General features: G+C 38.3%; 1 protein-coding gene across 2 annotated transcripts; it reads right to left on the reverse strand.

The window, feature by feature from the left end:
- Positions 1-459: 459 nt before the first annotated feature.
- On the reverse strand, positions 460-13,281 carry krr1.S (KRR1, small subunit (SSU) processome component, homolog S homeolog). Of its 2 annotated transcripts, none has more exons than XM_018259535.1 (13): positions 12,851-12,914; positions 10,281-10,345; positions 9,822-9,866; positions 7,678-7,839; positions 6,927-7,102; positions 6,443-6,577; positions 5,400-5,525; positions 5,233-5,316; positions 5,093-5,149; positions 3,566-3,736; positions 3,276-3,353; positions 3,104-3,197; positions 460-984 (listed from the first exon to the last, which is right to left on the reverse strand). In XM_018259535.1, exons 4-13 carry the CDS (start codon positions 7,742-7,744, stop codon positions 854-856), a joined length of 1,119 nt encoding a protein of 372 aa, XP_018115024.1. In that variant the 5' UTR covers positions 7,745-7,839; positions 9,822-9,866; positions 10,281-10,345; positions 12,851-12,914; the 3' UTR covers positions 460-853.
- Positions 13,282-13,515: the final 234 nt, after the last annotated feature.

Raw genomic sequence — 13,515 nt, forward strand, 5'->3', positions numbered from 1 at the left:
CACACTGTACCTCAGCTAGAACATGAATAAGTGACTGTAGGGAAAACGGATTTACCTTTACTTTAAAGCAGAAGCTAAGTATCCTGTGCCTTGAACTGTAAAATAAAATAAAATAGTAAAGATGCACGGAATCCAGGATTCGGTTCGGGATTTGGCCTTTTTCAGCAGGATTCGGACTTGGCTGAACCCTTCTGCCCAGCCAAACTGAATCTAGATCCTAATTTGGGGGAGGGAGGGAAATCACATGACTGTGTCACAAAGGAAGTAAAGAATGTTTTCCCCTTACTACCCCTAATTACCATATGCAAATTAGGATTTAGATTGGTATTCGGCAGAATCTTTTGCGAAGTATTCGGCCGAATCCAAAATAATGGATTTGGTGCATCCCTATAAAATAGCAAGTTGTAACTCTCCAGAGAACATAGATTTAGGTCTGAGCACTCAGAAAACGTTCACTCATTTTTTTATTTATAAAATGTCCTTTTTATTATTTTTTTCATGAGGCTTTAGTGACACCTTCTGAGATGCATTTTTAAACAACGCTATGAGATAGAAATTATCTTGAAAAATCAAACAGTTTGATAACATGCACTGACTATTATGGGGATATTTACAAAGTTACCTGTATATAAAACCAGTAGGCATTTTCTAATAATTTAAGCTTGAACTTCAGGTTTTAAACCAAGAATTGATGGATGTTGTATTTGCAGGGTATTAAGCTTTTCGTCCCAATCAATGCTTGTTCTAGAACCTCTTTGAAATGCTGAAGAATGTGTGGATTTTAAGAGGAAAAAAAGATCTTCCATAAAAGTCTGATGAGAATCACATCTCCGCCGAATATCAAGGACTACAGTTATTTCTTCTTTTTCTTTTCAGCAATTTTCTTTTTCACCTCCTCCTCCGGCAGAGCCCCAAGTTTCTTCCCTTTGGCTTTCTTTACCTTCTCTTTGATTGCATTCACATCAATTTTAGTTGCAGTGGAAGCTAGAAAATAGAATATATTTGTTACAGATTCTACAATATTTTGGCATTTTTAAAGAAATATTTAGCACATATTGACCAAAACAATGCAGCAACTGCCTTATTCCCTTACATGTTCTATACAGTTGACCTCTGAAAAATAATTCAGAACAATAAATGCAACAGGTTAAAGCTATACTGACATTTTTAGCCAACTTAGAATATTGGAAGGCACTTCTGGAAAAGGCTTTATTGTAGCCGGCTGCTGGTGAATCACCCAACGCGTTTTTAGCCAAACTGCATAAGTAGCGTTTTGTGCTTAAGAAGAGAAAAACGTGTTGTTATCTGCTGGTCACCACATCCCATGGAGATACAGTTGAAAGAAAATGTTTAGGCCCCGGTTGCAAAGTTACATTCGTTTTGTAAGTAAAAAGTTGGGAACGACTCCTTCAGGAATCTGTGTTCAAAAAACAACACTTGCAAATGTTAATGCACAGTTACAACTTTTTTCAAAAAATAGGAACAAAGAAGTAACTATGGCATGGGCAAAAGTTTAGACACTGCTCCAATCATCCAGTGATGAGCGTGGTTTTTGTAAGGTCCCTGAATCTAATCAACTCATTAGGTCTTAATAGCCATTAGGAACCATCACCTGTTGACAGCTGCAAAGCTTAATAAAATCTCTGACATCCCAATATTCAGGCCGTCACTTTACACCCATGGGCTTCATTAAACAACTAAGTGATGATCTGAAAATGAAGCCAATATATGGAATGTGAAAGTTGCAATCGCTTTGCAGTTCACAGTTTCCACTGGGCAGAAGAACTTCCACAGATTTGTTAACTGCACTATAATCGCTCATCTCTACATTTATACAAGTGTCCAATATCTTCTACACAAGTGGCATCATTTCTAAACTTACTTAAATTAGTAAAATTTTAGAGAGAGATTAATGTGCGTACCACACCAGAATAAGCATTCCGTAGATTGAAAGGCTAAAAATATGATAAACTCCAAATCTGTGCCCCTCAGAACCTAAATTTTGCAAAAGTCGACATTCCAATCAAAATAAGTCGTTCTATATTCGTGTCGGACACAAAGAAGCTTTCAGATATACAGCGGTGTTAAATCCTAGTTGTACAGTAGCTATGATCATACAGTTGTATCAGGAATCCGTCCTAGACTACAACACTTTACTGCTTTCAGGTAAAAACATACATTAATTCAAATTACTGCGTCCATATTAGAGGATTCTCTCTTGCCCATAGAAATGTTACTTTTGCCTGATATTTCACATAATCCAAGTGATGTCGTTTTGAAATTCTATAGTTTAGTTCACTTCTGAAAAAAGTGATTGTTTTGTGCTTGTCTGCAGAAATGTATTTTCTCTTACGCATGATTATTTCTAATTGAAGCATACAAGCTCTATGGCATGCGCTGAGGTTAGACTAGACACAAACATTGTGATAAACACAAGCTGCTCGAATACTGAAGAGCATCGAGTGCTGTGCCGCTCCTGTCCGGTCTGACACAGACAAGTGAATGCAAAAGTTTGGGAATCCTTGTCCAAATAAAATATATTCAGCAAATAACTGACGGCGGTAAATGCTTCTGCTGGGATTGTTTTGTGTTCCATATCAATCCTCGTCATCAAGAGATAGATAGATAATAGATAGAGTAGATAGATAGATGATAGATAGTAGACAGACAAACAGACAGACAGAGAGAGAGAGAGAGATAGAAATAGATGGGAGAGATGAGAGAGAGCGATGAGAGAGATATAGATTTAGCTGTAACTTGAAACCACAGGGCTTGAGTGCCATAACATGTAAATTCTCTGTCAGGGACAACGGATGCTTCAGAATTTAAATTTTCAGGATGTGACTTGTTGATTGGCAAAATCAAAGAAACAGGCAGTAGAAGGGTTAAAGACCACCAGTTCATGCTTGGAAATAAGGTAATATCTGGCAATGACACGGTGTATTTCAATACCCACAATTAAATCTCAATGGCAATAGCAATGTAAGCTGAGCAGAAAGCACTTCCTGGTTGTATTTGTTGCTCTGCTTTTAGAAGCCTGACAACAAACGCTGGACCTGCTATTTGCCATATGTTTCGTGTGAAATGAAAACAATGGCATTACCTTTCTGTGGTTTGGTTACTTGTTTTTCCTTAGGTGGGATGAAGGCCTTGTTTCTCTCTTCTTGCCTTTTGGTCACTGCCTCTGCCTGTTTTGTCTGCATACAAAGAAAAGGGTTAGTTGAGCGAAAAAGATTCACATGTAGGGCACAGACTGTGGAACAACAAAATATTACCTTTACTTCTTCTAGTTTCTTTCTTCTCTTATGACTTTCTTTAAGGAAAAACTCGCCACTAGCCAGTTCTTTGTCAATCTATCAAATGAAATGTTAAAAAAGTTAAAACATTTATATTGAAAGATGAATTATCTGAACTGCAAAGTAATAAGGACAAGGAGTGGGCGGCACCACTTGGCCAACTAAACAAATTGGTGCAGTGTAAACTAAATATACACAGAAGAATCAGCATACAATAATTACTCACCGAGACAATCTGGGATTATGTTAAAGAAAAAGGAACAACATACCTGGCTTTCAGGCTGTGGAGGTGGGAATGGTGTATAAGCTTTCTTTACATTCTTCTTTTTTGGTTCTTTTCGCTTGCTGACATTCTTGTGCTTAAATTGCGGCAGAAATCTCTCCCAGCTTTTGGATCTTAACTCTGGATCCTTTGCCAGTTCTCGTTTTATCATTAAAGCCTGAAAATGGTTTAGACCATTTATTTACCAATTAACAATCGTTTAGTGGCATGTGTGTATTTTTATGCACTTGTGATAACGTTTATTTAGGGGCAGATTTATCAAAGGTTGAATGTTGGGAGTTTTTTAACATCGAATAGTATCTTATTTAAAAGGGGACCCGTCAGCCTAAAAAATAATTCCAGATCATGTTTAATGATGTTATTCAAGCAAAATAAACTTCACTTATATACTATATACATGGTTTCAATCTTCTTTTAGTCTTGTAAATCACAATCACATCAAGCAGGCAGCAGCCATTTTGTGGACAGTTATTAAGGCAAGATATAATAAATAATGCCAAAATCTTGTTTATACACCATAATGGGGCACCTGATGCCGATGCCTATGCACTGGTTACAAAATTAAATGTTAAAAAGACTGATGACAGCTGAAAGTTTTAAACGAGTTTATAACCAGTACGATTTTAATAAAAAAAAAAAAAAAACCTTGAATGTCAGGAAGGCCGTTAACCTCTTCAAATGGGTCAACCGACTACTTCCATTGACTTCTACATGAACTCCGCAAGCAAACCACGATGATGTGGCAATGGCGGAGCTCTCCCGACACGTCCCGTCTCCTCTCTGATCGCAGGTCTCGCAATAAACCGGCCACTTCTCCCTGACTACGGAATGTTTTAGGTGGCGACCTATCTAATTTGAGTTGTTCCCAGGGTCAAGGTATGATAAATCTCGAATTTGGATTATTCCTAACTTGAATTTCTGAGCTTTGACCAAAAATCAAACTGGAAAATCCGAAATTTACAATTTGAACCTTAATAAATCTGCCCCTCAATGTAACTTATTGTATGCCTGTGAATATTAAGGTAAGCTGCTCTTTTGACTAAAAGAACAAACCACTTGTGTATTTTGATTAAACCGTGTGTGTTAAGTAATTGTATGTAATGATAAAAGTGCTTGTCTATTAACAGGTGATTAGAGCAGTGCTACTAACTGGGAACAGTACATCTGACTCAATCATGCATGTGCAAGTGTTTAAATCGTTCTTGAGCATAATAAGACAGTTCCATTATTGACGTAATCATATAATATGGCTGCTTCAGGCAAACCATCTTTGTGTTTTAAAAGGCACAAAAGCTCTGTATACTTGTGCTTTGGCCATCCTTTCAAACAATGCACAACAGGCTAGCACAAGTGAGAGGACTGCCTCAGATGACCATGTGTTTATTACTACTGGCCTGTACCGTTGAGCATATACAGCAACACAATTAAACAAATTTAATGCAGACCTTAATTTTCTCTTTAAATAAACAAAATAGAAACAAAAAATGGCTACAAATCACCTCCTTACAGTTACCTTAATATTATATATTGGATGGATGTTCTTCATTGTATCCGAAACGACTTTTCTAACCTGCACAAGAAGAAATCACATTTATTAACTTTAATGCAATTCTGAATTTCATTTAAATATAATAATGTAAAATATCATTGTACCTCTTTTAATCCACCAAATGGTCCCAAAGCAGATACTGTGTTGCCCTGAACCATAATATAACAGTTTGTAAGAAGCTCCAGAGCCTGAAAGGAAAGATGTGTGCAAATAAGCATTCTCCATTATAAACAGCATATCTACAATTCCCAGAACTGAACACTATAGGTACCTTTAAAGTGGATCCCTTTGGTCCAAGAAGCCGTTGTCTCCTTTTGATAAATCTTTCCCTGTTTCGAACTAAGGAGCCTATTTTAATAATGTCACAAGCCATGTCATCCTGTAGTATTCTTACTGCCTAGAGGGAAACAAATATGTTTTTTTCATTTACTTAATTTTTTGGTGAAATGAAAATCAAGTACTGTCTATTATTCTGTCTCAAAACAGTCCCTGCCCCACTGGCAGTCCCTGTCACATTCACGCAGGAGAGAACCAGTGTACCTGGAGAAACCCACTATAGCACAGGGAGAACAAACAAAGTGACTTGGGTGGAATCAAACCTACAGTGCTGCTAAGCAGAAATACTAACCCATCCACCATTGTTCTCCAATATAGCGAAATACTCTTGCCTGACCCTATCATCGCCTGGACTGATTTTCATTAGCAAAATAGCTGGACAGCATCAAGAAAATAGACTGAAGCAATCTGCAACTGGCTGAAAAAAGGTAATCACTAGAAGCTATGGGTAATTGCACATGTTCAGATTTGTGCAGTATTGATACAGGACCCCAATTTGTACCTAGAAACCAGGTAATTGTTAAGAGATTAATATGTTTAATACCACTCACTACTGCACTCTCACGCTGCTGTATATTCATTGTAACAATTAACGGACAAGAAAAGGGATAACTGTGGGATTTCAAGTTGTTGGACACCCTCAGTATACACATATCTTATGCCAGAACCAGAGCGGATACGGTTCTTCACTGCACTAACCTACTGAGCATCAGTCACTTAGTCTCCCTGGTATATGCCAATATAGAGTAAAGTAAAAGGTTTTACATGATGATATATGAGCACAGCCCAAGGCAACAGCAAAGGATCACTGGGAAATGACAAAAGATGTTCGAGCAATGCGCAATAAATTAGAACCCGAGTCAGTTTGTTTTTCAACAAAGTGAAGCACAAGCTCTGATTATATTCTAACAAACTGGCACCCCCCCCCAGCTACAATATTTCAGCAACAGGTATCACAATTAATTACACAACACAAACCTGTTCAAAAGGAACACTTCTGGCAAGCAACTTTATCAAATCTCTAGCTCGAACTATAACATATGGATCAAAAGTCTTCTTAGTTGTAGTGACCGTCATGCTGCCTTCAATCAAATCCAGCTCAGCTTTTACAAACTGCAACAAAGAATTAGCATTAACGTGACATAAAAATACACTGATAAAAGAATTGAAAAAAGCAGTGTGAAATGATATAGAAGATTTGAAAGGGGGAGTGTCCAAAGAAAGAGAACCCAAATTTAACAGCATGGCTAATCATTGTCACACTGATATTGGGCTAATGGGCTATTAGAATAAAGCCAATGCAGAAGATGCACAGTTTTAGAATCATTTCCCAGTCTTGAATTGTCTTGGGCCATAACCCTAGAAAATGTCCAGCAAAACTATTGTTTTACTTCTCTGTTGTATATAAATAAAATCCATTTTGTGTGGTATTCATGATTTAAAAGGAATTAAAAATCCATACACTGTCATTCAATGCCTTTTGAACAAGCGGCCAGCATTCTTTTAGGTAGGCCTCTCTATATTTTGGGAACAATGTAGCAAAACTGCTCTCCTCAAGTAATCCTCTTGGGTTATCTTCCTTTGAGAAAGGTTCTTCTTTCCAGCCATCAGGGACAGTAAGGAGTTCAGATTCCTCCACTAGAAATAGAAATATATTGTTAGTAGGTCATATGCAAAATGCATGTAGATTTGTCAATAAATGTTAATTACTGTATTAGCCTTTTATTAAGTCCCTGTCTACCAACACTAACACATAAGTGGGCTGCTTTACAGAAGCTAGGGATGCACAGAATCCAGGATTCGTTTCGGTATTCGGCCATTTTCAGCAGGATTCGCTGAATCCTTGTGCCTGGCCGAAACAAATCCTTAAAATCATGTGACTTTTTAGCACAAAACATTTTTTAAGCCATGCACGGCTCTCTTTTTCACACCCGTCACTGATTTGCATATGCAAATTAGGGTTCTGATTCGTCCAAATCTTTCACAAAGGATTCGGGGGTTCGGCCGAATCCAAAATAGTGGATTTTGCTGTAAACGTTTGTTTTTTTACGCAACGGTCTACTAGATATTGTGAGCCCTGGCCAGTATACCAATATTTAGACTGAAATTCACAGAGATACAGTAGATGTGTTACAAGTTTCTTGCAGTTCTTGCTAAAATCTGCCCCGAAGCAAATATAGCTGTGTTAATAAAATAAAGTCGACGACACTAACCCAGTTGAGCCTCGCGTTTTTTCTTTTTGCTCGCTTCAGCTACCACAGATTGCTCTTTCTCAGCCATGCTGCAGCTTCCGGTTAAACTTTCATTCCACTTCTTCAATGGAGAGAAAAATTCATAGCTCTTCTTGCTCAATGTTAGCTCAATTAAAGCTAAACCTATAATAAATAATAATACAATGTGTATTTTATATTTTCTTTTTATAACCTTAAGGTGGAGTTACCAAGAAAACAAATTTAGACCTTTTTTTCAAGTTGCCTCCATGAAAATACATTTGTTTACATAATTTAATATTTCCAAAAGGAAAGGTTTCACACAAAAAAAAAAAAAAAAAAATTTGTTTTTGCCAAGCAAGACAGTAAATTAGGGATTCCACCTGGTTAGTAATATTTTATTGGCCTTGCAGGTAAATTATACTTACTGCCAATATTATTGATAAAAAATAAAGATACAAATATAGGAAGGCTGGTAATCTTTTTCCAAAAAAAGCCAGCAACCCTAAACATAGGTGGCCAAAATAAAAACAAATTTTCCCAAACAAAACCGTTTTTATTAAGAAAAATGTTCCTTTCTTAAACACTTAGCAGGAAAAAAACCTAAGCAGAATTTTAAAAAGGCTTTTCAAAACTAGGAAAAATGTCACACCTATGATAAAAAACAATTTGCAAACAATTGCGCAAGGGGAAATTGTTATAAAAGCATCTGTCATTAAATATTATATAACTTAATTGTATGTTACTAAAAATATTTATAAAGGGAATAATAAACACCCTATAGTAAATTGTAAGTTTACAATTCACTAAGGAGATCCTTTAGATTGTAAACTCTTTGCACAGGACCTTCTAATCCAATTCTTATTTTGTTACCCTGGATTGTTAAAATATTGTAAGACCCCTACTTGTTATATATTAATGGAAAGCTTTGCATAATATTCTGGCACAATTAAAATGAATGATGTGTTTCATATACAAGAGCATGAGGCTGCAGGAGAACAGGTGACATCTAATGTCTTCAAGAACCACATGTATTTGCTTGTTTTGACTAGTCAGAGATGCTTTGTATTGGCTCTTTTTCATTACTGGCCAATTATGTGGCCCATTTGAGCTAAGAAAGCAACATAATCATCTTCCAAACATTTGCCGGTTCAGGTGTTTTTAGCTTTTTTTCATTATTTTTTATTTTAGACTTTTTCTAATATTGAAGTTTTCACATTTAATTCAAAACATATAATTTTTCACCTTTTCCCTAGAGCAGTCCTTGGAGGGGAAGGCGTCACCAACTCTGTAAACTGGTCTAAATTGGCATTAGTTGATAATTTCTTATCTTTGGACATACTGACAGATTTCCTGAGTTTCATTAAAGGCAACTGTTAGAATTGATACAATAATTGCTATTATTTCAAAGGCCGCTGAGAAATGTATCAACTAATGTAGCAAATTGTAGCAGTTGAGTCTGCGCCTGGATAACTGAGCTGCCAGACTGAAACACCACAGAAATGAACATTAAACTTAAATCTTAGAAAACTGTAAAAAAAATAAAAAAAAAAATAAGGAGAAAACAGTTGAAAAAGGTCGATTTACATTAGATGAAGATATCACAGGCCTTAAAGTAGGGGAGCAAGCACATAACGACTTACTATTAGTAATTAGTAGACCACATATTTATAAATCTGCTAAAATAAATTTGGAGAACTCTCTCACTTCAAGATAAACGCCCATAAATTTTAACATATCCCAAACTAAAGATGACCAAAAAAAATAAATAAAAAAGGATTTAGGAAAACTCTTTAAATGGGCAGAACACAATAAAGTACCTAGACACGAACATTCCACATAACTTGAGCAATATTTACAAAAGTAATTTCATCCATCTATTAGAGGAGGTGGAAAAATTAATAAACAAATGGAACAAACGGCAATTATCCCGGTTCAGCAGAATTCCAGTGATCAAAATGATGGTCATACAGAAGGTACTATACATGATGCAAATATTGCCAATTAGAATTCCCAAAATCTGTTTTGTAAAATTAAATCAGCGATCATTAAATTTGTATGGAACAACAAGAAATCCAGACAAAAGTATAGCAGGCTTATTTTATACACACACAACAAGGAGGCCCAGCGGTTCAGAATACACCTACCTTTACCACATTGCAATCCATCTCAACTGTATGTTCCAATGGATCCTGGGGAAGGAAAATAAACTATGGTTCATCACAGAGCAACACTTTTCTAAAGTGCCCGTATATAAAAAATCTGGGCCGAAACACAAAATCTCCCTATAAAATATAGTGCAACATCCATTAATAGGTGTCACACTGAAGGTAAGGCATGAAATTATGAGTTTGTGGAACCTGTCAACAAAACCATCACCTATAATACCTCTCAGGTAACCTAGATTTTCCCACTAGTTTAGAGAAAAGAGCTTTTGTTCATCTGGCCTGTACAGACAATAGATTAACCACATTATCAGAAAAATTAAGCCATTAGCACAAATCCAGGAAAAAGATGCAAACCCACCCAAGAGAAAATTGGTGTTACACGCAATTACACCACTATATGACATCTTTAAAGCATGAGTTGTTAGTAAGGGCACTTACCTGGTGGGAAAAATTGATCTCCAAGCCAGAAAAGGTAAAAAAAAAAATCCCCCAAAATCGACGTTCTATAAAGGATTAATAACAAACTTATTAGAAATAGACAAAAGTAATGAGAGCAAATGGGAAAAACATCTGAAAATGAACATCAGTGTGGAAGACTGGCAAAGTATATATTTGTCCATGCATAAAGGTTCTATGTCTAGTGACGGTCTATGGCATTTTACAGCAGCCTCTCTGGCATTTGTCAGAATTTACAGATTACCAGTCCATGTCTGATTATGGGTGGAAATGCTGCATTTTATACTGAACTTTACTAGAACTAGGGATGCACTGAATCCAGGATTCCGTTGGAATTTGGCCTTTTTCAGCATTAAGCAAATTAGGAGAGGGAAATCATGACTTTTTGTCAGAAAACAAGGAAGTAAAAAATGTTTTCCCCTTCCCACCGCTAATTTGCATATGCAAATTAGGATTCGGATCTATAATGCCAATGATCCAAACTTGATCCCGTCCTTTGACATGATGCTGGGAATAAAGGTTAGGGTTTATTATTTATTTGTTACCAATAAGCATAGTTGCTTGAAATTTTCATTGAGAGTATACTGTACATTGTGTCCGTCCTCAAATTCAAGTATTTAACAAATTCAACATTGAAAAGGCACAGTGTCATTTAGTAGAATTAAGTCAAAGGCAACTGGACATATAGATGTCTATGAAGAGTCACATTTATCCAGTTCATGATAGACAGTAGATATCTAGTAGGTTGAAGTCACAGGCAACTGGACATTTAAGAGTCTTTCTTGAAAATGGGGCCTGGGAGAGCGCCCGTCAACATACATTGCCACTGACATCCTTACCCCACACTTGCAGTCATGTACATTGATTAACAACAGCCTCAATGCAAATCATGGTAACATTGACTGGATCACTTTCACACATCTGAGTTTCAGCCAACACATTACTGAAGTTCAATGGAACCATTGTGACCGTGACTTTACTACCCTCAAGCGTTTAAATGCCGGGGAATTCCCTAACACTTCAGTTAAACTAAAGAAGCCACTCGGATGAGTGGCGAAAGTTTTTAAAAAAAACTATTAATTCTACTAGACACTGTCTCTCACGACCTGGAAAAATGAGAATAGTCAGACATCTAAAAGTCCTGTTGCCTTTGACTAAATTCTACTAGATAGTGTATGTACATCATGTCCAAGATCAGTGATCCCCAACAGTAGCTCATGAGCAACATGTTGCTCTCCAACCCTTTGGATGTTGCTCCCAGTGGCCTCAAAGCAGGAGCTTATTTTTGAATTCCAGGCTTGGAGACAAGTGTTGGTTGCATAAAAACCAGGTGCACTGCCAAACAGAGCCTCAGTGTATGTTGACAATCCACATAGAGGCTACTAAATGGCCAATCACAGCACTTATTTGGCAAACAGGAACATTTTCATGCTAGTGTTGCTCCCCAACTCCTTTTACTTCTGAATGTTGCTCACGGGTTCTAAAGGTTGGGGATCCCTGACCTAGATAAATGAGAATCTTCATAGAACAGATCTGCTGTGGCCTTGGCCAGATACAGAAGCTTATAAGGTTTAATGACTAAAGGTGGCCATACACGTGCAGAATAAAGCTGCCAATATCAGTCCTTTAGACCAATTCGGCAGCTTATCTGCCCATGTGTGGGGGGCTCCCAATGGGTCCTCCTGATCGATATCAGGCCAAAAATCGGCCAGATATCGATCAATGAAGTTCGATTTTTTTTGTATGATCCAGGACCATATCCGCTAGTTGATGCAGCCCTGCAACCCGTCAAAGCCCATTTGTAGTATTGTAATGCGATCGTTTGGCCCAGGGGCTGGACGTTCGGATTCATTTGATATTGCCCAGCCGTTAGTGGGCATATTGGGTTAAGATCCGTTCGTTTTGGTGACCTTGCCAAACGAGTGGATCTTATAGTGTATGGCCACCTTTATTCTTTATTGATATTTAGTTCCCCTTTGACAACTGGCAGTTTAGATGTCATCAGAGGCTCCACAGAAGATGAAGCTGAAAATGTGTGTGGGGAGGCTTTAAAAAAAAAAAAAAAAGTCCTAATTGTAAAAAAATTGTTATATTCTCCCACCAGTGAGACCAAAAAGTAGCAACTGGGGGTCAGACAGCAGACATGGACAAGTTTAGAATTAGAACACACACACACACACACACACACACACAGAGGATCATTCACCCCGAGGCCACAAAGGAACCCCAGTGTGACCCTTATCAATGGCCGTTTTACTGGGACACCACGTCAACCCTACGCGTCAGCCTAGCCTCAACTTCCGGTCTCACATCACAGACACCGGAAACTGCCGGGCTCTCTCCTCAGTCCCGGAACACGTGTAGCCAGGTCGATACAAGCCACGACACGATAAACAAACTCTATATTAAAGCACGTGCGATTCGGTGTCACGGTTGTGAAGGGTCCAGGCACACCCTGGAGGTCACACGTGTAAAAAGACGCAGTACCCAAATAGACTTAAAGGCAACAATGTAGCCAGTGTCGCGCCAATATCCAATGCACGAGGTCTCACCACAAACGTTACTACTGCCCATTAGTGCTAAACACACGGCCTCCCTCAGGGCCTGCAGCTGCGCCGCGCGATAATGGCGATTCCTGCTGGACTGGTAGAACAAAACGTGAGTTGTCTGGTACATAACAAAGCGGCGCATCACCTCAGACACGCGCGTGAGGAACAACTATGACGCCCGCAGCCCCACAGTTACGTGTGAGAGTCACATGGAATCGACACACTCGTATTGGCTCAGCTATGGCTCGGGCACAAGCACGTGTTTCTCTTCCCCTACAGATGCGCGGCCCAGTATTGAGCGCATAACGGAGGCAATAGAATGCGCACTCGCGATCAAGCCATTATGACATGTGCCTTCCACTCCCAAGCAGCCCGCTCTTACCGGTGATGGACAGACCTGAGAATCCTGGGCAGCCGCACAGTTCCCGTAGCCGAGAGGAAGAAGGAAGCGCCCCCTTGTGGATGGCGGAAAAACCAAGAAGTTGCTGCTTACGCTCATACAGAGCTGAAAGCGTCACCACGTACAAGCGCCCGCACGCTAACCTCTTTACGTTTCCAAGACAACGCTCGCCTTTCTAAATAAATAAAAAAAACTTGTACTGTTCTTGACTTCTTAGATTACCCTGAGAAAACATGCTGCATAGACGATTGCTAGCCTATAGCAAAGC

This window comes from Xenopus laevis, chromosome 4S (assembly GCF_017654675.1).
Source record: "Xenopus laevis strain J_2021 chromosome 4S, Xenopus_laevis_v10.1, whole genome shotgun sequence".
NCBI classification, from domain to species: domain Eukaryota; kingdom Metazoa; phylum Chordata; class Amphibia; order Anura; family Pipidae; genus Xenopus; species Xenopus laevis.

Excerpts from the sequence above, each read along its gene's own strand:
- krr1.S (XM_018259535.1), bottom strand. The coding sequence starts at position 7,744 with ATGGCTGAGAAAGAGCAATCTGTGGTAGCTGAAGCGAGCAAAAAGAAA. Across the intron at positions 5,526-6,442 it reads GAAGTGTTCCTTTTGAACAG|GCAGTAAGAATACTACAGGA; the intron begins GTTTGTGTTGTG and ends GTTTCCCTCTAG. Across the intron at positions 5,317-5,399 it reads CAAAGGGATCCACTTTAAAG|GCTCTGGAGCTTCTTACAAA; the intron begins GTACCTATAGTG and ends CTTTCCTTTCAG.